Source organism: Tamandua tetradactyla, chromosome 5, assembly GCF_023851605.1.
Source record: "Tamandua tetradactyla isolate mTamTet1 chromosome 5, mTamTet1.pri, whole genome shotgun sequence".
NCBI lineage: Eukaryota > Metazoa > Chordata > Mammalia > Pilosa > Myrmecophagidae > Tamandua > Tamandua tetradactyla.
The window spans coordinates 67,344,798-67,370,478 of NC_135331.1; the positions used below are offsets into that span (position 1 = coordinate 67,344,798).

The window sequence follows — 25,681 nt, forward strand, 5'->3', positions numbered from 1 at the left end:
CATAGGTGGCAGGGCAGTGAGTCCACCTGAGAGTTGGCTTTGTCTGAGCAACAAAAGAGGTCCTCTAGGGATGATTCTTAGGCCTAATTTTAATTAGGCTTGGCCTATCCTTTGCAGGAGTAAGCTTCATAGGGGCAACCCCCAAGATCAAGGGCTCAGCCTTTTGTTTTGGTTGTCTCCACTGCTCACGGGAGTATCAGAAATTCTCCAGATGGAGAAGTTGAACATTTCCTCCTTTATCCCCAGTCCCCCATGGGACCCTGCAAATACTTCTTCATTCACTGCCCAAATTACTCTGGGATATAGCGGAGCATCACGTTAATCTGGATAAATCAACAAAATCTCATGCCCAATTCAAGATTCCACATACTTATGATATTCAACCAAACTGACCGTATAAGTCAAATTAGGAAGTGCATTATCCAAAATATAAACTTTGAACCCAATAAACATCTCTCCCTATAGTCTCACACAGACACTGAAGTTTTAAAATATGGACAATATCATCCTTTACCCTGTATTCTGATATAATTTAGTCTTATCCAGATCAGCCTTATTCATATCTCCACTCAAAGTCTGATAACTTTTTTAACTTTTTAGACAGTTTCTGTATAGGGTACTGCTGACTTTCATAGCTAAAGAACTATAACTTTGAGTCTCAGGTGTCATACAAATACCTGAAGTTTCTGGGAGCAACCATATTATATACAAACAGCTCGGTATCTCAGAATTTAGAAATAATGGTTATAACTCCTGAATATATGTGACTGCTGTAATAGCTTACAATCTGGGACCCTTTACAATCACCCCACCCTGATAACCCATACTCTCAACTTTAGTTCACTGAGTTTTTATATTATAGTTAGTCCATATGAGTGAGGCATGATAATATTTGTCTTTTTGTTACTGACATTTCATTCAACATACAGCTCTTAAGGTTCATTCATCTAGTTCCATGCCTCACAACTTCATTCCTTCTTACAGGCCCTAAGTAGTCCATTATATGTAGATACCATAGCTCCCCCTTCCACTCCTCTGTTGTACCGTTAGGCCACCTTCATCCATTGTGGATTGCAAACACTGCCACCATAGACACCAGTGTGCAAATGTCCATTCGTGTCCCCACACTCAGTTCCTCCAGGTACATACTGAGCAGCAAGGTATCAGGATCATATGGCAGCCCCACCCCTGGCCTGTGGAACCACCACCCTGCCCTCCAAGGGGCTGCACCTCCCATTTTCCCTACCGACAGTGAATAGGTATGTCTCTTTCTCCACATTTTCTCCAGCATCTGTTTCTCTCTGTTCATTTTTAAACAGTTTTATTCACACATCATACAATTTAACCTAAGTGTATAGACATGCCTTTGCCACCATACTCTGAAGACATTTTCTTTTCTTCCACAAAGAATTCCTACCCCTTTCCCTGCATGTTGACATTTAGTTTTGGCATAATGCCTTTGTTACATTCAATGGAAGCATAATACTGTGTTACTGTTTTCTTGTATATATATATATTTTTTATTGACAAATCTTCACAATCAGTGGCTCACAATATCATCACATCATTGTGTATTCATCACCATGATGTTTTTTTATTTGCATCACTCCAGAAAAAGAAATAAAAAGAAAAAACTCATATCTCTTATCCCTTACCCCTCCCTCTCATTGACTATTAGTATTTCCATCTACCTAATTTATTTTATCCTTATCCCCCCTATTATTTATTTTTTATCCATATATTTTTTTACTCCTTGTCCATATCCTGGATAAAAGGAGCATCAGACACAAGGTTTTCACAGTCACACAGCCACATTGTAAACATTGTATCCTTATACAGCAAGACATATTCTTACTCCTTGTTCCTGAGGGTGTGAACCCATTTGTAAATAGGCCCTTTGAAGATGTATTACTGGTTAAGGTGTAGACCCATTCATGCATGGTATTTTCTAAGATCCTTTTTGATTTGTCCGCCGAATCTAGGTGGGCCATATATTTTTTATTCATACTTTTTTACTCGTTTGTTCATACCTTGGATATAAGGAGCATCAGACACAAGGTTTTCACAGTCACACAGCCACACTGTAAACATGTCTTTATACAGTCTTCCAGAATCAAGGCTACTGGAACACAGCTCAACAGTTTCAGGTACTTTCCTCCACCCACTGCAACACACCATAAACTAAAAAGGGGTATCTGTATAATGCATAAGAATAACCTCCAGGATGACCTCTTGACTGATTGAAGTCTCTCAGCCACTGAAACTTTGTCTCATTCTCTTTTCCTGAACCAACCATTTCTAACACATGTATTTAAATTCTCTGTAAGGCACAGCACAATATTCTTGCATTTCAGACCTCTAGACAGCACTTTAGCACTATGTTTGGGGGAGCCTTTTAAACAGTGAAATCACCAGTAAAAAGCACAAAAATGCAAAAAACGTAGTACTACATCTACAGCAAAAAGGGCATTTGTTTACAGAATGAAAACTAGAAACAGGAAGGTAGACTGTCACTTCATTTAACCTTAGCTGGAAATGTGAGCCTTGGGCAATTATTTTTTTCCTTCTCTGGCACCATGATAGTACAATGAGGATCCACTACTATTAAGACAAAAAGGAGGGTGGAGTAATGTCTGGCATGGGGAGGGAGGGGGACTGTGGTAAAGGTGTCCGTAATTATTTTGCCTGCTACTGTCAGGCTGCTATTTTAGGTGTATATTTTGGCTCCTGTATATAATAGAGGTGCTTGCTTTTGTTAAGTTTCAAAGTAAAGATAGCAAGATAACATAAAGGTTTTTTTTCACTTTTTTTACAGGGATGGAAAATAAAGTGAAGCAGTGTTTTAAAATCACATGTGTTTCAACAGACCTGAAATCTAACTAAAAATGACTACTCTCTCTTCAAAGAACTGCTCTTTTCAGTACCAGTTACATCACATAACGCAGCCCCTAGATGTTAGCTGTCTCCTGTTCTTAATAATACTTGGGAAGACATTATTAAATATCCTCATACTAAGAATAAGAAAAAACACCTATCAATATTTTATGGAATATTTTTGCATTTCATTAGCATTTGTTGATCTTTTACTTTTGGTAAACATTTCCTTTATATCCTATTTTAGGGATTTTGTAATTTTAGGCATTAGATTTACTAAATACCATATTTGCCTATTTACTCAAATTATTTCCTTTACATATGGCTTTTTGCATTATCCAGTTGTCCTGGTAGCTTGCATAGATTATTACTTGAATTTCTCTAAAACCACTAAGTTTCCTTTTAAATGTCAAAAATTATTTTATTTCTTTATAGTAATTTTTATTTGGATTTCAATCCTTGCTTATGTTTTGGGAGACTCAGCTATCTACCAAAGCCTGAAAGCACAGAATGTTTATTCTTGTCAATGTCCTTTCTATGTCAGCATTCAGAGTTACTGGCTGTCATTTTCCATGATGATGATTTTATTTATTGCTTTTATAGCCTCTTGGTCAGAAGTTGTTACCTTGGTACAGGCTATAAGGATAACATCATATATGAATGAGGCTATCCTATATTTTCCCTTTTCATCCCACTCTAATTATATAGTGAATTCAAAGAAAATACTGTTGCCCAAGCTCATTATATGTTTTTTTGGTACCTGGTTCCCATTTGTGCTACTTCAAGTATTCATCCTTTTACTGAAAGTAGAGATTCCAGCTTATATTGAGATGAACATTCCCTGGTTATACTTTGTTAACAGTTTTCTCATTGCTTCAGTTTATTGGTTTAATTGTCACAAGCTTAGTTTAAGAGACATTGCATTACCTGTGGATCCATTTGTCAGCTGGAAATGCTGCTTCATTCCATTTATAACTCATAATCTTGAGCAAACTGAAAAGCCCCTATCAATAATAATTTGTTAATTTGGTTGCAGTTTAAAACGAATCAAGTCTTACAACTACAGTAAGAATCACAGTTTTACAAAAAGGAGAGAGTGACTTAGGACATTGAAAAATGCCATGTGGTATAGTAGTGATTTAGAGTTTGATCCTTAATGATTTAAAGCATTAAATATGACCTGAACTGAAGCTTTTCCCTTCCAACTTTCATAGCTTTATAGAATGATTTTTGGCACTATGATATTTAAAATATGTATATATTTTTCTTTTTTAAAAACAAAAGAATTCCAAGAGAAAGTTTTCATACCCGTTTAGAAACGTTGCAAATTACAAATGTTAGTTATCAGCACTAAAGTAGAGTGGGTTGACATTTAGTTATACTAATATTTGTGTTACCCAAACAAGTAAAAGGTGCAAACTGTTATGTAAATCTGAGATTCAATGCCAACTTTCAGACATGAACGTAAATAAACATTTTTAACAAATTCAGAGCAACAAAATCAAGATCTTTTTCTTAAAATGACCTGGTATAATTAATCTTTAAAGTAAACAGGAAGACTAGCAGAAATTAAATTTAGCTATTTTTATAATATATCTCTGTTCTTAAAATGAATATTCCTTTTCCAATCTACCTTTTAAAACGGTAGCTATAGACACCAATCTATGAAGAAAAGAGTTTAGGTTGCTCGCCTGACAGAACTGGGGGTAGAAAATAGGTCTCCTGCAGTTATATGTCACATGCATATCACATTATACTCAGATTAGTAATGCGTCACACTCTTTAAAAAGTATAATTTTTCAAACTTGGCACTATTGGCATTTTGGGGTTGGGTAATTCTCTGTTGTGGGAACTGTCCTGTATGTCGTAGGATGTCGGCAGCATCTCTGATTCCTACCCACTAGATGCCCTTCCTGGGGAAGGGAGTGATAATTTTGATAAATAATTTTGACAATCAAAAATGTCTTCAGAGATTGCCAAACCTCCCCTGCTTTACTGCTCCAGGTTGAAAGCCACCACAGTAAAGCAATATGAATGGGAAAATAATCTAAAGAACTTTGTGAATGATAAAGTATATATATTTTGATCACTATTTATAAATACTAATATACATTGCTTATACCAAAGTAATTTAAAAACTTCTAATCTAAACCAACAGTTCCTAAATTGATGGCTTTTTATTTTTCAACATCTATATATAGTAAAGTATATTTTTATATCATTACTGTAATACATAGTTATGTATGGATGGATGTATATTTCATAACAATACTTACGTGTTATATACAGATATGTTCTATAGTGTATTTTGTTTTAAATGATATTTGTGATTCAATACACAGAGTTCATGATCCACAAGTAGACTGCTTTCCATTATTTGAAAAATGTCCTAAATCAAGTGCTATGGGCCACTAATAAATAATAGCAAAGGCTTATTAGAAAATGCTTCCTATGTACCAAGTACTGTTTTAATCTTCACAACTCTCTGAAGTGGTTACTGTTATTATCCCCGTCTTACAGGTGAGTAAATTAAGACAAAGAAATTAGGTAACTCACTCAAGGTCATACAGCTAGTATATTGGGGGAATTGGGATTCAAATAGTCCATAAAAGTCTGGCTCCAGGGTTCATGTTCTTTATCATTCCACTCCACTACCCTCCTGTCACTAGTCCCATACTAAAGAATCGTTTCATAGTCAAATGTAAAGAACATTTTTCCTTTATTTTTTCACTTGAAAATACACAGTGCCCATGAACATCTTGAAGGCTTCTGAAGTTCTATAGCAAAGAAAGCTGTTTAGTTTATTTGACCACACAGTCTTTTTTTCAGTTAACACTAGTCATTTATGAAAGACAATTTGGGAAATTGCTGGATAACTAGCCATGAATTCTTTGAGTTGCAAGTAATAATATAAACCCAACCTGAGCCATTCAAACAAAAGCAGGATATTGGAAAAATAACAGGTTAACTTGGACAGTCACTGGATATCAGTTTTGCTTTTGCTTTTCCACCTAGTAGGCATTCTGGCTGACTGAATAGCTTGGGACTTTATTTTTCCAATTTAAAGCATCTGTCCCTTAGTTTCAAATGTAAAGCTCCATGGAATGACTATTTGGCTTGGCTTGAATCATATGCCCACTCCTGTGGTCAGGGCTGGTTAACAAAATTGACATTACAGGGCAGAGACATAAGCACTATACTTGAGGGACACCCATCTTAAAAACTGTTTAGAGAACACAGGAATAAAAATGAGATTGTTCTATAAGAACCAAATGCATATAGTGAGCTGATTGCATCCAAAGACCAGTAGAAATACTGACATGTTGAAGAGAATGATTGGGTGTGAGAAACTGTTTAGAATGTCTGAACCAAGCCCCCTTACTTTTCTGTGTCATCTTCTCCCCTGAATGTAGCTTTCCATAGGTGGTTGAATTGAAAATATGGGATTGAAAAAATTTTAATATCTTATACTCATGTAGTAAAGGTTGATATCTTTACAATTTTTGAATCAGGGAAATTCATAATTATTTCAAACTCCCCATTAAAATTCGCATATGTTTGTTTACTGCAAAAGAGAATCCCCCCACCTCAAAAACTAAAAATAGAAAAATCATTCAATAGTCCAGCCAAATAGAAGAGGCTTTTATTTGTAAAGAAATGAACTTACAACTGGTCTATAATATATTATTGTAATATAAACAATATAAATAAATGATTCTGTAGGCCAACTAATCTTCCATCCAGACCCACATGAAGCAATGTTACAACAGTATACTGTGTGAAAATGTGCAGGTAACAAAGGTGCAATTACAAGCAAATTTAAGCAGCAGAATATAAGGTGCTTTAATTTATAGTAAATGTTGCCATCAACAAACATTTGAATGATCATTTTTACTTCACTTGATACAGACACAACAAATATGAAAATCTGAAATTCATACACATGCTACTTGTTAATATGAAAGTGCTTTCTCTTTTTCTTAAAAAAATACACCAAATGGTCAATCTTTTTACAGAGATCGTGGTGTGCTCTTATAATGTAAAATTAATGTCATTTTTCAGATTATACATTTTAAAACTGTAGCTATAGACACCAATCTAGGAACTCTAATACTCTAAGAGTGCTAAAACTATTTCATATCCTGTAAGAAGGACTCTATTACAATATCCAATGTAAAGAATACATCTATATATAATCTTAACATTTGACTCTGTAAAGATAAAAAAAAAAATTTTTTTTCCCCTTGGTGGTGCTGTTTTCATCCTAGGTGGGTCATCTTTGTAAGATTTTAATGATATGCAAGTCCTATTTTAGAACAAGAGAGGAACCAACAGGAGGAATAAAAAAAAATCCCAGACCATGCACACACACCCCCTCCCCCCAAAAAAGTCAACACGTGCTTGAAGCATCCCCAAACCAATCAGTTTGTTTATCCCAACAATTTGCCTTTGTTAAATTCATAATTTTAAAAATGTTTAACAAGCACAAAGAAAAGGACTAAATTCATCGAGGAAGCCTCAAATGCCTTACACAGTGTCAGTATCCATTTCCTTGCTTGCCCTGCTATCTACAACATCTGACCTTAACTACAAGCATGATCCTTACTCTGAGGATAATTTATGGAATTTACTACAAGTGGAAAACAAAAAGACCAAACTTCTGAATGAGGTGATTAGGAATCTAACTAAGTATCTTGGAAATCAGATATTCTCCAAAATTATACTATCTTTGCACATAGTCTACTTTTTAAAATTAAACAATACATATACAAGTACATATGTAATAGGTGTTTTAAACATGAACTATTTGAAAAATAAGAAATGAAAACAAAAAGTAATTTTAACCAATATCAAGGAACAATTTTTTAAAACTCAGAGTAACTGGCTACTTGGATATTGGTTCCTTTTCTCAATCAGTTTGGTATAAATACTAATCTAAGATTTATTTGGACATTTTCCTGCTTTTAAAAGCTTGAACTATGATATAAAAATGATTTTTTTATGTTAGAAATTTTGATTTTGTATCTTCATGGAGAGAATCTAAGTATCAATTTAATGTTAAATGTAAAGCTGTGTTATTAGGAATTACAATGCAAATTCAGAATTCCAAAGGGTAGGGGACCTTGACCCATTCTATAATCCATTCTCCTGTTCAGTGTTTACTCCCCAACTATTTGTCAACCGAAGATTAGAACTTTATGTTTATCAGTCTTCATTTTAAAGGATACCCTTTTACTATGCAATACATGTGCTTTCCATTACTGATTCTAACTAATCTTTAAAATGTAGATATTTGTAATAACCTTTAAAATACAGTAAAATTTATTTATGTAGTTTTTCTTGCTTAAAAATTTTTTTAAATAACAAACTCTGCTTCAGCAATCTCCTTTGAAATTTTTCAGTTTTGAGTTGCTACACTGTTAATACTGGGCATAAAGGTTTTGTAATTAAAAATGTACAATAAGTGGGTAGCAGCTTCTTTGCATTGTTCTGCTACAATGCTACATGTCCCATATTAGCAACACCTCTAGTAATAGACTGAGGTGTTCAAATAATTCTGTGAAATATGGACTGTCATAATAGTTTCAAAATGTAAGTCCTTATTGTTAGGTACCCTTAATTTTGTCACCTAAGTGCATATATGTCCGTTTGATGTTTAGTATGTGAAGTAAGGTATAGGAATTGTGATTCACTCAGACTCCTTAGAGATAATCTAGTTTATTCCTTTACCTGATGGTTAAGCAAATTTCTGCTCAGTTCCAAGTTTAAAAATTTAGTACATGAAGTAATAACTATGTCCATGTTTATTTAAGCCATAATCAAATTATGTCTGGGAAGATTTTTTTTTTACTTCTTACTAATTCCTTAAGTCACATAGAGGTAACTTGTCTCAGTGGTTTTCTGAGTGAATGAATACAGCATAAATGACTATGTTCAGTGCTTAACAAGCAATCAACCTTTAGGAAAATGTCCTTATATGCTTCTCTGTATGAATCTCCTACCTTAATCTTTAGGAGAACAAAGACACTGCAATCCAGGAAAGGGATCCTTAATAATAACTATCTTTTAGCAAAAGCTCTCAAGTATAAAATGAACCATTAAAAAGGGAAAGGGAAGTGGAAACAAACTTTAAAACTACCCCACTATGTGACCTAGAATCATAATTTTAGAGCAAGAAGGTACCTTAAAAATGATTGAAGTAGTAGTATAGGCCCCATGCTGTATGTTCAGAAGAGGAAAATCACGTAAAAAGCCAAGTAACTGCTCAAGGTGTCAAACGGAGTTAATTAACCGACTGGAAGTAAAACTCCAGTCTCCAGGCCAGTGTACTTTATTTTCACTTTTCATGTTAATTCAATGATTATGCTCATCTATTATTTACTATAGAAGTAGAGTATTTACTCATTATTTAATATGATGAAAAATAAAAAGAATTTTAAGAAAAGCATTCTAAACAAATATTTTAAACACTTCTGGTTTGAGGCAAGACCAAAAAAAAAAAAAAAAAACTTTCTAAAATGGATGGCTGTTTATTTCACAGATGACAATAAGCCCCACTGACTTACAAACACAGCTTTTAAAGCCCCCAAAATGCGGATCTAACACTGATAATGTTCTGTAGAGTATAATTCTAAGCCAGTAAATGATGGCTATCAATTCTTATTACTGGAGTCAGTTTAAATAGGTGGTCTTAAAGAGCCTACTATATACTGCTCATATTTACAATGCTGCCATATTAATATAATAATATTTTAAAAATTTTTTCTAAATTAAAATTCATTCATAACTATTCTTTTAAACACCATGTTTAAGAATCCTTGTACCAGCAGTTTTCTATCCATGGATTCATACTGAATACCAACAGTGTCACTGAGAGCAACAGCTATACTTTGCAGAGGCAGTAGAAAAAAATGTCTACAGTATAAAACATTAGCCAGAACCTAATTTTTACCTCTTAAGTTATTTCTAGTTCCCATAAAATGTTCAGAAGCTATAAGAAGGGAGTAAAACAAATTCATCAAAAAAATTCCAAAAGTTACCAAAAATATGGGACTGAAATCTAGTTCCAAAAGTACAGAGGAGGATGGAAGAGTTTTCATTAGAGAAGTGAGGTTTAGATTTAAAAAGAACTTTTTTAAAAAGGGCTTTTTTTTTTTTAATGGAAGGACTCCATTTTAATGTATTTTTACTAAACTGGAACTTCAAAATTCAGAAAAATTCAAATCGTTTTCTCTGGAATATGATGATCATATTTATATTAGTGTTGTACAGATTTCCCCACAAAAGTTAAAAGTCTAATTGTAAAATAAGTAGACTCTTATAAATAATATATAAAACTGAAAAATTTTAGAAGTTTGGGAAACTTTTTCCAAAAACGATAATATAATTTTAAATGCTCTTTAACTGAAGAAATGGCTTATATTGCTGCTATTAAGGTAACTGTATACTGATACATTTTATGACCTCTAACAACAGAGGAACATCTTCCCAAAGACATTTCTAAAACTTGTACAGCTTTAACAGGTGAAATTAAATTTCCCTAAGATTGCATATTTACTTTTCTTTACACTGTATTTGTGCTTATCTAAACTGAATCACAATCTTTGAGATGAAATAAAATACTCTAAAGAGATTTACAAAATGCCAGTGCTGATGAATTTGAGTTAAACAGTTCACTTCATGATCATTATCACTGCTGTGTACCAGAAAGAAAAAGAAGTAAGGCTTTTATTAATTATTAATTGACAACTGGGCTAGCAAAGAGAAACCTGTAATTCTTGGTCACCAAATTCTCAGACTAAGATACAACCTAACAAATGAAATACTATCTTAAAAATGCCTTTATTTATAACAATCTACAAGGTTGTTACAGATTGTCTGCCTCTTTCCTATTCTCAAGCTTCTTCACTAACATTCCTTTCCTCTCACTTCACCTTTATTACCCGTAGGTGACAGAGCCTGAACTGGAACTAGGAAAAAAAAAGTTCTGTTTAGAGGATGCCAGGGCAAACAAGATTAACAGAAATAATTATATGCCATTAGAAAAGCCACTGTTGGGTCACCACACTGTCTCATGCTATCCTGATTTTATCAGAGTTACACAAGGCTTGATGAAAACTGATGTCATGTAAGAGATAAAATTTTGTACAAACCAGCTCTCTTTGTTTACTTCCCTAGGAACATAATGTTGAAAGCAATTAGTTTTTGTGTTTTTCCCCAATACAAAAAGAGTGTATCACTTAAAAGAGATCAGAAATGCAAAGTTGGGTAGCAAAAATAGGAAGATCCTCCCGTGTCCCCTCTGCTTGTCATTATTTCTCCCTAGTCAAAATCTGGAAAAAAAAATTAGTAATGTGAAAAAAAAATGAAAATAATTACACTCTCCCCACATATATCACATACTAAATTGGTGAAACTGTGCTTACAGCTCAGGAGAGAGGTGGAGGATACCCAGGTGTTATCTTAATCTACATATCTATTATATATAATTGAAGCTTTGAAACTAGGATGTTAAATCATTCAGAAACAGCTGTATCAGTGGAGAGACCTACACTGATTATTTACTGAAGAATAAAATGAGCCCCCCCACACCAAACTGTATTTTCTGCGTATGTCTGGAACAGGGAAAACAGAATATCTGGACTATCCTTAGTATCAATGATAAAATGCTTTCACAGAGAAGCCCCTCTTGGATACTTAACAGTGCTAGCCTAGGCCCAGGTGAGTTAAAAGAAGAACCTTAACACAGCTCAAAGTTAATACCTTAAAAGCTATAGATAATATAGTTAAAGGAAATAATTTTCACTAAGGGAATAACCAAATAAATTTTGAATGAATTGTCTGTGGATTACCTATAATAAAGTTTCAATTTCTAGGGAGATTTTCGTCTGTACTCCTGTCCCCTTACTGTGGGGCCATCTTCTACTACTGTTTAGCCTGTATTTGTATTCTTTAATTAACAAGAAGATGAGGGGAAAATCAAGCACTTGACAACTCTGTCATAATGATCAACTGCTAATAAAAGAAAACTGACTATAAAGTACCTACTTTTTCCTTGAAACTTTAATCCAATAATTTAAAATGTGATCTAAAGAAATATGTAACATAGACTACAAGCTATTGTAGGTCTGGAACATGAGCCTTACACTAAATTGCACATTCTAATCCTACACGTAACTATCAGTAAACCTTTTTTTCTTTTTTTAACAATACTACAGAAAAGAATCCCACAACGCATACATTCAAACAAGAGGCATCTAAAAGATTAAAAAAATTACCCGCTGTATTTTTGTATAAAAATAATCAACACTCTCTAATGTACACAAAGCCAAAAGATAAATACCTGACATCTTTAGTGACCCTTTAGTCTTCTTTAAGCTCAACAGAATCTTTCTGAAAAGAGCAATGGAAATGACTGAAACTCATGGATTTTTTTTCCCCTTACTGAATTTCTCCCAAATATCTGAGTATGTTCTTTCAACTATTAAAATACCTCAACTGTGTGGTCAAGATAAGATGTAAGAAAAATTAAAACCTGTGTGCATGCTTCAGCAGCACATACACTAAAATTCGAACGATACAGAGAAAATTAGCATTAAAAAAAAAAAAACCCTGCGTAATCTTGAATACAATTTTTGACATCCTGGGCTATAAAGCTCTCAGGGTTTCCACAAATTGTTTCAATGTCCTAATTCTATAGAACATTAACTTTGTACAATGAAAGGTTTAAATTTTTTTTTTCCTCCTGAAAGCTGTATATATACACAAAATTATATCTAGTCATCCAAGAGATATAACTTGGTAAGTGCTTTGCAGGAAACATGCAACAGTTTATTAAAGGGAAAAGGAATAAACATTCTAGCTAGTCTCAGCATGTTCAACACTTGAAAAAATTCAGAGCACATATCATCTACAAACTATTTCTTGCCAGCAAAGATTGTGCACTGGTTCATGAGGTATAATCATATTTATGCCTTCATCAGTGCAGAGTAGTAGAGATATGAAAGATAATATAAATCAGTACTTTCTGGGAGTCCAAATATTTGTATGCTAGTTCTTATTTTTAAGGGCCAATTAAATGGAGATTTTTTTTCCTTTTTCTACTCTGCCTGAAAGGGGATAAAATACCAAAACATTAATCTGAATAATTATCCATTATATGTGTATTTCTTATTATGCACTATCCTTTCAAAACGTCCCTTTGGGGAGAAAAAGCAACACTTGTACTGCTTCTACATGAGGGTTTCTCAACCTTGGAATTGGTTGACGTTTGGGCCACATAAATTCTTTATTGTGGAGGGTGGTCTTGTGCACTGTGGGATATTTAGCAACACATCACCCTCTACCTACTAGATGACAGTAGCAACTCCCCATCCCCAGCTGCAACAACAAAACTTTGTTTCAACATTGCCAAGCCCCCATGCCCACCCTAAGCAAATCTCACGCTCACCTACCCACTGAAAACTACTGCTCTACATGTACAAAACAGCAAAACCTAACGTTTCCTGTCAAATCAAACTCTTGGTCAGGTTTGGAATAGAAATGAACTCTTCTGACTTCCAGATCAGTATTGTTCATGCTAGAATACAATCGTTTTTTTTAAGAGACAAAAACATTTGTCTAAAGGACGTGTTTTAAAAATGTACACTCATTGCATACAATTCTAGTCACTGGACTCCTAAATTATTACTTATCTCTTATGACAATCTTTAGAAAACTAAGTTAATAGGCTACAAAAATGTATAATAAAACTGAATCAATAAAGGAGAAATGTAAATAATTAAATTACTTTTAAAAGGATTTATACTTATGATAAACATCACCTTTAAAAAATTATCTAGTACAACACTTCTGTTTGAAAAATATGACCTTCTATAACAAGTCTTTCAGTGTTGCATGTAACCTGTAAAATTAATTTCACCAATGTTGGCAAATTATGAAAATGTATGATGAATTAAATCTGTAGAAGAAATGTCAACATCTGATGCAGAGATTCCAATGTGCTTGGCTATCTACCATAATAAGTGTAATTATTCTAGGTGGACTTGGACCTTTACCTTACAAGTCTGTTTGAGAGTAAAAATGCTGTTATCACAAAGCTTCATGTTCCTGTTAACTTTCCTTCAAAGAGTTGATGCGCGCACAGATTTTTAGGGCTGGGCCTAGCTTGATATTCATTGCACTCATGAGGTGATCTTCTTTTAATAAGAGAAGGGCCTGTCCATCAATCTCCTGTGCTCTGAACTCATCTGCAATATCCTGGCAGCCTGGAATTTGATCAGAGGAAGGAAGTTAGAAGTAATATATAGCAATCAGATATTACTTTTAAAAGTCACATTATGCATTCACTGGGTCTGAGTATCTGAAATACAGGCTGAGAAATAAATGAAATTTATTTATGATATATCATCTTGGGTTCACTCCAGAAGAAGAAGTATTTGTTGACATTCTGAAAATAAGGATTAATTTGAAATTCAGGTAAAGCAATTTACTTGAAATTCTTGTTCTAAAAATAATATTATAGATATAGTTAGTAAGAGTCAGGTAAAATATACAGAGTGATCAGTCTAGACATAACATCTCTTATATGAAAAGAACTATGGTGTCACTTCAAAGCATGCCATAATATATAGTAGGTATGAAGTAACCAGTTATAACACCTCATGAACTTATCTTTATAAAATATCTTTCACATATAAGTACAGAGGAATAAATAAAATAGTCTTCCATTTAAAAAACCTAGAAATAGTTTCTCAAGTACCAGATTACCACATTCATTGTCATTAATACTTTATTCTAATTTACGATCTTCAACTGCCAAGCACATCTGAAACATTTTTATTGTTCAATCAGGAAAAAACAAATCCATCAAGATTATAGAATCTATCTATTGTAATTCTGCTGAAATGTATTACACTGCTCAACTTGCAATTTTAACTTAAAATTGTAACATCACTCATATTCACTGGTAGGAATTGGACTCATCTCAACTTGATATGAAAACAAATTCTCATTGAAATTATGCATCTGCTGACAAATCTCTTGTCAAATAACCAATATCTTATAGCCCTTAGTTTAAAACCGGTGTTTTAGCAGCTAACAATGTTCGCATCCACTAAACCTCAAATGTTTTTACTGTCTACCAAATTCTGCATGCCAAGTTGCTCGATAAACTTCCCCACAAAGGGTAAAGTAACCAGTAGGGAAGTCAGTGAATTGGGAAGCTGAGAGAAGAGAAAAATATGGAAGCTTGTTTTTGAGAGAGTAAAATTATGAAAATGAAATTTAAGAATAAAAACTACTGCCTAAAATCTTTCTTACTCAAGTGAGTATTCTAAGGGAAAACACTAAAACTGTAAGGTGGGGAAATACATGGGAACTCTGTGCTTTCTACATGTTTCTGTCAACCTACAACTTCTCTAATAAAAAAAAATTAATGTAACAAAAAAGATAACGAAAAATGGAAATGTTACATTATACCCCTGGACACTACAACTTTGCTACAATGATTATCCTTTCTATTGCAAATATATCATCCTTTTGTTTACATGTATAATGACGTCTCCCTGTAACCTCAGCATGAAACATAAATCATTATAGGTGCTAAATACACATATTTTTTAATAAAGGAAGGAATGAATAAATAATGAACAAAACTAGAATCTGCTATAAAAGAGCTATCTGTAAAGGTAATACAAACATTTTTTTCCTCCATTGTTCAGCTAGGTGGCCACTTTTCTCTTGGTTATCTGTTTCCCCATTTCTGCTGGTTCTGTCTTCCCAGTTTGAATAGCAGCCAGCTTTTCAATTTCTCCATGTTAATAATTTTTCAGACTTTAAAAAACTAATATTTTGGTTCCCTTTACAAAACTTTAATGGCTTTGCCCATTTACCATATAAAAAAAATTATGTAGTTAAAATGGGGTTACTCACCATAGAAAAGCCCCTTTTCTTTTCTCAGAGGTAGCTCTCAACAAAACTGGGCAGACAAAACTGACTAATCTTGCATCTAGTTGTGACTTCATCCTTCTTTTTATGAAAGAACTAATATTCTTCTCTCTTCAGTCTTACTTACAAGAACACAGAAAAGAAAAGAAGAGAAAGATAGGGTAGGACTTAGGATTCAGAAAACAGGAGCAATGAGAAGTAATGAGGTTCATAAGAGCTACATTTGGGAATAGAAACAAGGAGTCTACATGAGGAAAATATATAGCATATTTTTTTGTTTCTCTGTTTTATGAGATCCCTCGTCAAATATGTTCTTGCAGGTGGACAGTAAATGTCAAGAAGATTTTTGGGAAGGAACACAGATCAAATAGGAATACATAAGTTTTGAAATTTTAGACAATTTTCTTAAACTAACCACAGAAAAGGGAAGTTACATTAGCCTAGAAATGAGAAAATAAAATGACTTAAAAAATAAAAATGCAGAGGCAAGTATGCTTCCAGAAACTCATTAGAGAAAAATAAAAAGAAAATTTTAGGTGCTTAAGATATACTGAACTACTAATAATGTTCTGTGAATTTCTGATATTAGCATTTGTTTCTGCCAAACAGCTGGAGTCCTGAGAACATGTACAGTACATATACCATCTAAAGCAACCATTCAGCTTAGGTGGCTTTACTGCAGAAGCAAGGGCAGCACAGTTGGGTCCAAATGAACCTTACAAGTGTCCAGATTCACTTTTCCAGCTGAACAAACCCAAAACCAAACATCTCACAAAACTGACCTCGATATGGCGGATGAAAAGATATTATCTGCCCCTCAAGAGTACAGGATAAAGGGAATCCCAATATTAGTATTACAAAAAACAGTAATGTTTTACTCATATTTTCTGAGATGATTTCTACTTTATATGCCACAGAGAAACTATATCTGCAGATTCACAAATCAATAAATACAGAATAAACTGATCTTTGCAAAAGGAATTCACTATTATCAAGAGTTAAAGAAGAAAGCCTACAGTTAGTTGAAAAAAAGAGAATTATTCTTGTACAGATCTTTCTAATACCCAAAAAATTAGAAGAAAATAATTTTTCATTCTGGCAACAGCTGAGATTCAGGTGTACAACATACAAATTCTAACATGGCCCCCTCGAGGATAGCTGTCATAAGACAGCATTATACAAAGAGAAAAGAAAGATGTAGGAGTAAATAGAGATACTCTGGTAAAAGACGAAAGCCTATCTTCAACTGGGAAAAAACCAAATACAAAAAAGATTACAAAATTTACAAACTTGTTCTTTGAGATAAGTTTGGGAGAAAACAATGACTTCCAAGAGTGAAAAACAGTCCTGAATAAGCAGAAAGAGGCTCAAAAGGAAATTTACAAAATCCAGAAGAATATGAAGAAATGAAGATAAAGGTATCTTCTGTTGTAAAATTTATCTTAAGCTACAGGCATTATTCAGCACAAAATCTCTGAGACAGAAGATACAACTGGTTACAAAAATAAGTTGGTTATTGGATCTAAGAAGTGGTTTGAAAATACTACCACTTAATCCGTAAAAGAAAAGGAGAATTACATTAGGCAGACTGTTAAACAGTGCCAAGTAATCCTAAATTATAAAGCTATCTCCCTTAATGACATCTAATCTTTTCTAAACAACTGGCAACAAAATTGTCTAGGTGAACTCAATAAGACAAGTATCTCAAGTAATAAGCAATAAGAAGGCTTTAAAAAGAAAAAACAATTGCTGCAAGAATGTTCTAAAAAACAGCCAAGAGTAGCCTCAAGACAACTGGATATTGGGGGAAAATTACTCCTATAAAGGATACTAAATGAGAGAAGAATCAGCAATCTTTATTATTTGTCAATTACTTTGGCACTACTTTCCTCAGAATAAACCAACACACACCCCCCAAAAGAAAAGAAATATTTTCCTACAAATAAGAAATCAGGTTCACAAACAGATCACATGCCTCACGGAGAAGACTGGGACTACTTCTGAAAATTACAGAATCAAAGCCCAGCCACCATATTAACTTTCAAGATGATCTATACTGATCTAAAAACCAAAATTTGTTTCATTCAATATTAAAACCACAACCAGTGAAGACTCACCAGGCTCTATCTAATATATCAGTTGTAAAGCAGATTCTGGACAGACATAGTCAGCACTTAACTAGACCCTAATTCTTCACAGATGTGAGCTTAAAAAATCTTCCCATGAAGAATGTATACTCACATTAAACAATTCCATCTTTCTTTAAAAGTGACCATATCCTGTAAAATATTCTTAGCATTTCTAAAACAAGCTGTTGATAAATTAATAAAATTTCTTAGCGTTCTGTATATAAGGTAAAGTGGCTGGTAGATATCCTTTAAAAATAAGTGATATTTCTGAATATGTTTTCTTCACTAGCACAGCACATTAGCTATTAGGTACCCTCACAGAAAGATTAATCAGCAATAAAATATCTGGACTAACTTTAATAAGCCTGGCAAAGAAGTTCAAATGAGATGTTTTCTTCTACAAAGCTCATGTCAAGAAAAACAGTATGATTCACAGTAAAATCAAAAGAAATAAACATTTTAAAAAATCTACTTGATTTCCATATTCATAAGGTTAAAATGAGTAAGATCTGCTGATCTAAAAATATACATTGTCTTAGTACATATAACCAGTGTGGGTCTCATCACTAGCAAAAAGCACAGCTGTCTTTAGTAGCCAGCACTTCGGAGAAAGTGGATATAAAAGATTATTTTTGCATTAAAGAAAAAAAGATAAAGAACACAAAGACTTAAGTTGATGGAAAGAGTACCAAAATAAGGGAACAGGGAAACATCAGTAAGAAAGTCACCCTCAATATTGGAATGAAGTATCATAACAGAATTTCAGCTGTCCATTGGAAAAAAAAAAAATTTCCAGAAGTGCTCTTGATGTCTATTTATCGTAAGGAAACAAAGAATGCAGCTTCTTTAAAAAAGAACCAGCTAGATTGAAAAAAAAGCAAAAACAAAATTTTACCATATTCTAAAAGATCATGATTATCTTTCAAAAGGTAAGAAAAAAAGTCTCCAATTCTATTTTAAAAAAAAGTTAAATTAGGAAATAAGGAAGAACTAGAATAGAAGAATAGAAGACCAAAAGGGAAGAAGTGTCTGATTCAATCTCTCTACTGACCTCTCAAGAGAAATCAGACTGAAGAGAAGAGAGCACCTTTAATATCTTCACCGGCTGAGGTGTCACAGCAGAAGCAGGACTAGTCAGTTTTTATCAACTTGGGGGGTATGAGAAAATACCCAGTTGTGCTGAGGGAATAAGCAAGAGGAAAGAGATCACATTTCAATAACAAATGCCATTTAATTAATACATATACATAGTATTTCTCTAGACCTTGTGTGCAATAGATGTGGATGGATCTAACATCATTCCTGCATATGAATGCACAAAAAACTATTAAGGACAAAGTGGTGAATTACATACCAGGCAAAGAATGGATGAAAGACCAAACATCATCAACCGTCCATATTGATGGCTCTGTTTGTGCAACTGGGAGCAAGTCACTGTTCTCAGGCATTTTCCTAATTCTCACATCTCGAAGCTCACGTTCTCTTTCCCGCTCACTCTGCCTGCGCAGACGAGTTGTCATAGCAGATGGCACAGAATCTTCATGAGAAGCCAAGTCTTCTTCTGCAGATGGATAAGTAATTGGAAGCTGGAAAATGTAGTACAAGTAAAATACAGCATTGCACTTTCCTTGCATTTCTGAAGAGGGTATTGTACATTGAAGCAAGTTTTCTACAGACCTGCCTAAGGATATGTTGTTCTCTTGCTGCCCCATCAGGACCACTTGGACGACGACCACGATGCCCAAGACTCTGATTATCAGGTTTACGATTCCAACGACTAAGTGCAAATTTTTTAGAACAGCTAACATTGTACCTAAGAAATTCAAGTAAGAAAAAACATTTAAATGATACATGGAACAGTCCATTTCATATACAATTATGACTTTAAAGTGCAATTAGGAATATTAAATGGCATAAATTTAATTAAGGACTGAAATAACTTCTTTAAAGTAAACCACAATGTTCAACAGATTTACTTGTGCTAATGGCCAAATCATGGCTTCTGTGTACATCATAATATATCTCACAATATGAGAATGAATACATATGTTTTCTCCTGATAATAGCATGATAGTGGGAATCTTTCTGCAAAATACAGAAGCTAGGAGGCATTATATATAGCAGCAAAATAATGCAGGGTTCCAGGAGCAAAAGAAGTTCTGCTTTAACAATTTAGATGTTTATTCAAACCTATAATTTTCCCAAGTACTCATTTCTGAAAAGAGTTTAATAAAATATAAACTAATATAGCAGGTATAGGAGAATATTAAACAGCTAGTACAAAGATTTTCAAATATTATTGAAATCAAAGAGTGAAAATGTAAAGCTGAGATTTCAAAGTTACACAGGAATTCACTGTTCCCACTATTCAGGGAATTCAGAAGTACATAGCTCTTTAAAATTGGCAAAGATTATTTTATCAAAATACATTCTCTAGGGCAGGCCATGGTGGATCAGTGGCAGGGTTCTTGCCTGCCATCCTGGAGACCCAGGTTTGTTTCCCAGTCCCTGCCCATGTTAAAAAAAAAACATTCTCTAGGCTTCCAGGAAGATGGCAGAATAGGATAGGCTGAGTTCACCCTTGCTCCAAAAATCAACTAGAGAAATGACCAGGACAGCAGTTCCAGGATGCAAATGACTTGAGAGGATCTTCTACACCATATGGGGATATATACTGGATAAAAAAGCTGAAGAAATGGGATGCAGAGAATGGGGTGAATGGGCTCTGTCAGGACTCCACCAGGGACAAGAGGTCGCATCCGGTAAACTGCCTGCCCCCACAGCTAAACTGGGTTATCGGTTACATCAGCTTCACAGCCCAGAGCTACCCTGGGGAACCCGGAAACCAGTAAACATGCTTTCCTTGCTCACAGAGACCATTCAGCCAGTACACACAACCTACCACTCCCCTTTCCATATGGAGGCCCAGAGCTCTCAGGAGTGCACAGATGGGGAGGGAGGGATGAAGAAGCAAGCCATGTCTTGCCAGACACCCCCATGTACTGTGCCCCACCATGCACCTGCCCCACACCACGCCCCTGTGCCCTATGCCATGCCTAGCTGGCAGGCATTTCCAGATTAGCTGATGGACAAGAGCAGCTGATTTACCCAGTCACACATAGCCCAAACTCATTCCAAGCAAGAGCCTGTGAGCCACCAGACCCAGTGGGCCCACTAATGGAATCACTGCTGAGATGCACGCTGCCTACCACCCAGCCCCAGGTTGGCAGCTTTCTGTGCACACTGGAACCAGCAGACCTGGCCGCAATTGCACTGGGTCTCCATCCAGTTCACCTGGCTGCTGCAGTCAAGGAGAGTGGGCCCGCGGGGAAGAAAAGGCCCAAGAGTGCCAACTGCTGAGAAGAAATGAAAAATGCAGAATGGCAAACTACCTATCTGTCTAGCTTCAAACAGATCCTCAAGTAGAGTTTCATCCCTACATGGGGTCCTGGCCTTGGTTTGGTGGGGAATTACTGATGAACCAAGTGCAAAAAGAAGCCTTCAAAGCAAGCCCAAGCAAATAAAAAACTTAGACAAGTGTGCTGGTTTGAAAGGAAGTATGCCCCCTAAGAAAAGCCATGTTTTAATATAAATCCCCTTTCTTAAAGGTAGAATAATCCTTATTCAATACTGTATATTTGAAGCTGTAATGAGATCATCTCCCTGGTTGATGTGATTTAGTTAAGAATGGTTGTTAAACTGGATTAGGGGAGACATGTCTCCACCCATTTGAGTGGGTCTTGATTAGTTTCTGAAGTCCTATAAAAGAGGAAACATTTTGGAGAATGAGAGATTCAGAGAGATTCAGAGAGAGCAACACTACAAAGCAGAGAGTCCATCAGCCAGCGACCTTTGGAGATGAAGAAGGAAGACGCCTCCCGGGGAGCTTCATGAAACAGGAAGCCAGGAGAGAAAGCTAACAGATGACGCCGTGTTCACCATGTGCCCTTCCAGCTGAGAGAGAAGCCCTGTGTTCACCATGTGCCTTCTCACTTGAGAGAGAAACCCCGAACTTCACTGGCCTTCTTGAGCCAAGGTATCTTTCCCTAGATGGCTTTGATTGGATATTTCTTTAGACTTGTTTTAATCGGGACATTTTCTCGGCCTTAGAACTGTAAACTACCAACTCATTAAATTCCCCTTTTTAAAAGCCATTCCGTTTCTGGTATATTGCATTCCAGCAGCTAGCAAACTAGAACAACAAGTGAGGGAAATCAACTCTCAAAATAGCTTTATCAAGACAATCAAATACCTCAAAGCCAAAAGAAAATCACAAAGCATATGAAAATGCAGGCAGATATGGCCTAGCCAACAACCAAATTAAAATAAGGGAGGAGACACAGGCTTTGGAACAAGTAGTCAAAGATGTTCACATAAATCTCATAAATGAATTTATTGGCTTGGCTAACAAAATAAAGGAGATCAAGAAGACACTAGAAGAGCATAAAGAAGAATCTGAAAGAATAAGTAGAAAAATAGCAGATACCACAAAGATGAATGATACTGTAGACGAAATAAAAAATATACTAGAAACAAACAACAACATGTTTAAAGAGGCAGAAGAAAGAACAAGTGATCTAGAGAACAAGACAATTGAATTCATAAGCACAAAAGAACAAAGGGCAAAAAAGATGGAAAATTTGAACTGGATCTCAGGGAAACGAAGTGCATATACATAAGAATCATCTGTGTCCCAGAAGGAGAAGAAAGGAGTATAGGGCTAGGAAGATTAGTTGAGGAGATAATGGAGGAAAATTTCCCACCTCCTACAGAAGACATACACATGCAAAACAAAGAAGCCCAGCAGACCCCAAATAGAAAAAATCCAAATAGGCCTACTCCAAGACACTAATCAGCATGTCAAATATTGAACAGAAGCAGGGAGTCCTGAAAGCTGCAAGAGAAAAGCAACTAACCACATACAAGACCAACCACTTAAAATTGAGTTCAGACTATTCAACTGGCACCATGGAGGCAAGAAGGCAGTTGGTATGCTATTATTTAAGATCCTAAAAGAGAAAGACTTCCAGCCAAGAATTCTTTATCTAGCCAAGTTGTCCTTCAAAAGCGAAGGAGAGGGCGGTACAATGGTGGTTCAGTGGCAAAATTCCCGTCTGCCATGCCGGAGACCTGGGTTTGATTCCCAGTGCCTGCCCAATGGGGGGAAAAATAATGAAGGAGAGATTAAAATTTTCAGACAGAAAAAGTTTGAGAGAATTTGTCAACCAGAGATAGGCCCTACAGAAGGGGAGTTCTATCAGCCGGGGGCGGGGTGGGGGGAGAAGACAGGAGACGGAGCTCTAGAGGAGGGCACAGAATTGAAAAGTATCAGTAAGGATAACTTAAAGGATAAAAAGAGGAAGAGGGAAAAGAACCTATAGATTTGACAACTAAAAACCAAATGATCAGATTCAAGAAATACATTTACAATAATAACTCTGAATGTTAACGGACTAAACTCACCAATTAAAAGACAAGAGACTGGCAGAATGGATTAAGAAATATGATACATTTATATGCTGCTTACAAGAAACTCATCTTAGACCCAAGAATACAAACAGACTGAAAGTGAAAGGATGGAAAAAGATGTTCCATGTAAGTGGTAACCAAAAGAAAGCAAGAGTACCTATACCAGAATCAAACAAACTAGACTTTAAATGTAAAGACATCACAAGAGACAAGGAAGGACACTACATATTAATAAAAGGAAGAAGAAATAACATTCATAATGTTTATGCTCCCAAAGGAGCTACAAAGTATATCAAGCAAAAACTGAAGGGAGCAATAGACAATTCAATAATAATAGTGGGAAATTTCAATGCACCACTCTCCTCTTATAGATAGAACAACCAGACAGAGGAGAACAATTTGATAAATGAATTAGACCTAACAGACATATATAGATCATTACATACCAAAATACCAGGATATACGTTCTTCTCTAGTGCTCATGGAATGTTCTCTAGGATAGATCATATGCTGGGGCACAAAGCAGTTCTTTATAAATTTTAAAATACTGAAATTATTCAAAGCATTTCTCTGATCACAAAGAATGAAGCTGGTAATCAATAATCACCAAAGAACCAGAACTTTCACAAATATATGGAGATTAAATAATGCACTTGTAAACAATCAAGTGGGTCAGAGAAGAAATTGCTAGAGAAATTGGCAAATACCTGGAGACAAATGAAAAGAAGAATACAACATATGAAAACTTATGGGATGTGGGAAAGGCAGTGCTGAGAGGAAAATTCATCTCCCTAAATGCCTATATTAAAAAAGAAGAAAGAGCAAAAATGAAGGACTTAACTGCTCACCAGGAGGAACTAGAGAAAGAACAGCAAACTAAGCCCCAAAGCAAACAGAAGATGAGAAATAACAAAGATTAAAGTAAAAAATAAACAAATTAGAGAACAAAAACAACAACAGAAAGAATGAATAAAACCAAAAGTCAGTTCTTTGAGAAAATCAATAAAATAGATGGACCCCTGGCTAGGATGACAAAGAAAAAAAAAGAGAGTGGATGGAAAAAAATAATATAAGAAATGAGAGGGGGTCGTAAACACAGACCCCAAAGAAATAGGTAAAATCTTAAAAGGACACTATGAACAATTATTCACCAACAAACTAGACAACTTAAACAAAATATACAACAAATATACAAATTTCTAGAAACACACAAACAACCTACACTGACTCAAAAACAAACAGAAGATCTCAACAAACCAATCACAAGTAAAGGGGTTCAATCAGTCATCAAAAATCTTCCTACAAAGTAGAGCCCAGAGCAAGACAGCTTCACAGGGGAATTTTATTAAACATTCCAAAAAGAACTAACACCAATACTGCTCAAACTCTTCAAAAAAATTTGAGGAAAAGGGAACATTAACTCATTTTATGAAGCTCACATCACTGTTAATACCAGAACCAAGTAAAGATGCTACATGAAAGGAAAACTACAGGCCAATATTCCTTATGAATATAAATGCAAAAAACTTCTCAACAAAATACTAGCAAACTGAATCCAGTGACACCTTAAAAGAATTATACACCATGACCAAGTGGAGTTTATACAACGAATGCAAAGGTGGTTCACCACAGGAAAATCAATCAATGTAGTACAGCAAATCAACAAATCAAAAGGGAAAAATCACATGATCATCTCGATTGATGCTGAAAAAGCATTTGACAAAATTCAGCAGACTTTTCTGATAAAAACACCTTAAAAGGCAGGAAAAGAAGGAAACTTCCTCAATATGATAAAGGGTATATATGAAAAAGCCATAGCCAGCATCATACTCAATGGAGACAGACTGAAAGCTTTTCCCCTACGTTTGGGAACAAGACAAGGATGCCCTCTGTCACCACTATTATTCAACATTGTACTAGAAATTTTAACTAAAGCAATCAGGCAGGAAAAGGAAATAAAAGGTATTCATATAGGAAAGAAAGAAGTAAAACTTTCATTATTTGCAGATCACATGATACCATACTTGGAAAATCCTGAGAAATCTACAACAAAGCTTCTCGAGCTAATAAATTCAGCAAACTGGGGAATAAAAGATTAATGTACAAAAATCAGTAATGTTTCTATACACATTAATGACCTAAATGAGGAGACATCACGGAAAAAATTCCATTCAAAATAGAAACTAAAACAATTAAGTATCTAGGAATAAACTTAACCAGCGATGTAAAGGACCTATACAAAGAAAATTACAAAACTACTG

At 34.9% G+C, this 25,681-nt stretch overlaps 2 protein-coding genes across 18 annotated transcripts in view; one reads left to right on the forward strand and one right to left on the reverse strand.

The window, feature by feature from the left end:
• The window catches only part of GPR160 (G protein-coupled receptor 160), a 32,488-nt gene extending 27,255 nt beyond the window's left edge, over nt 1-5,233 (forward strand). For all 6 annotated transcript variants that reach the window (XM_077161010.1, XM_077161009.1, XM_077161014.1 and 3 more), the window contains one exon: nt 2,816-5,233. In XM_077161010.1, coding sequence (XP_077017125.1) covers nt 2,886-3,899 — 1,014 coding nt within the window. In that variant the 5' untranslated portion in view covers nt 2,816-2,885 and the 3' untranslated portion in view covers nt 3,900-5,233. The remainder of the gene's footprint in view (nt 1-2,815) is intronic.
• PHC3 (polyhomeotic homolog 3) overlaps nt 2,848-25,681 on the reverse strand; it is a 153,767-nt gene continuing 130,933 nt past the window's right edge. For 10 of the 12 annotated variants that reach the window (XM_077161006.1, XM_077161003.1, XM_077160998.1 and 7 more), the window contains 3 exons: nt 19,629-19,764; nt 19,306-19,537; nt 2,848-14,141 (listed from right to left, as the gene is read on the reverse strand). In XM_077161006.1, coding sequence (XP_077017121.1) covers nt 13,987-14,141; nt 19,306-19,537; nt 19,629-19,764 — 523 coding nt within the window. In that variant the 3' untranslated portion in view covers nt 2,848-13,986. Of the gene's footprint in view, nt 14,142-14,182; nt 19,131-19,305; nt 19,538-19,628; nt 19,765-25,681 lie in introns of those variants that run through there. The other 2 variants (XM_077161005.1, XM_077161007.1) reach the window with 2 other exon arrangements.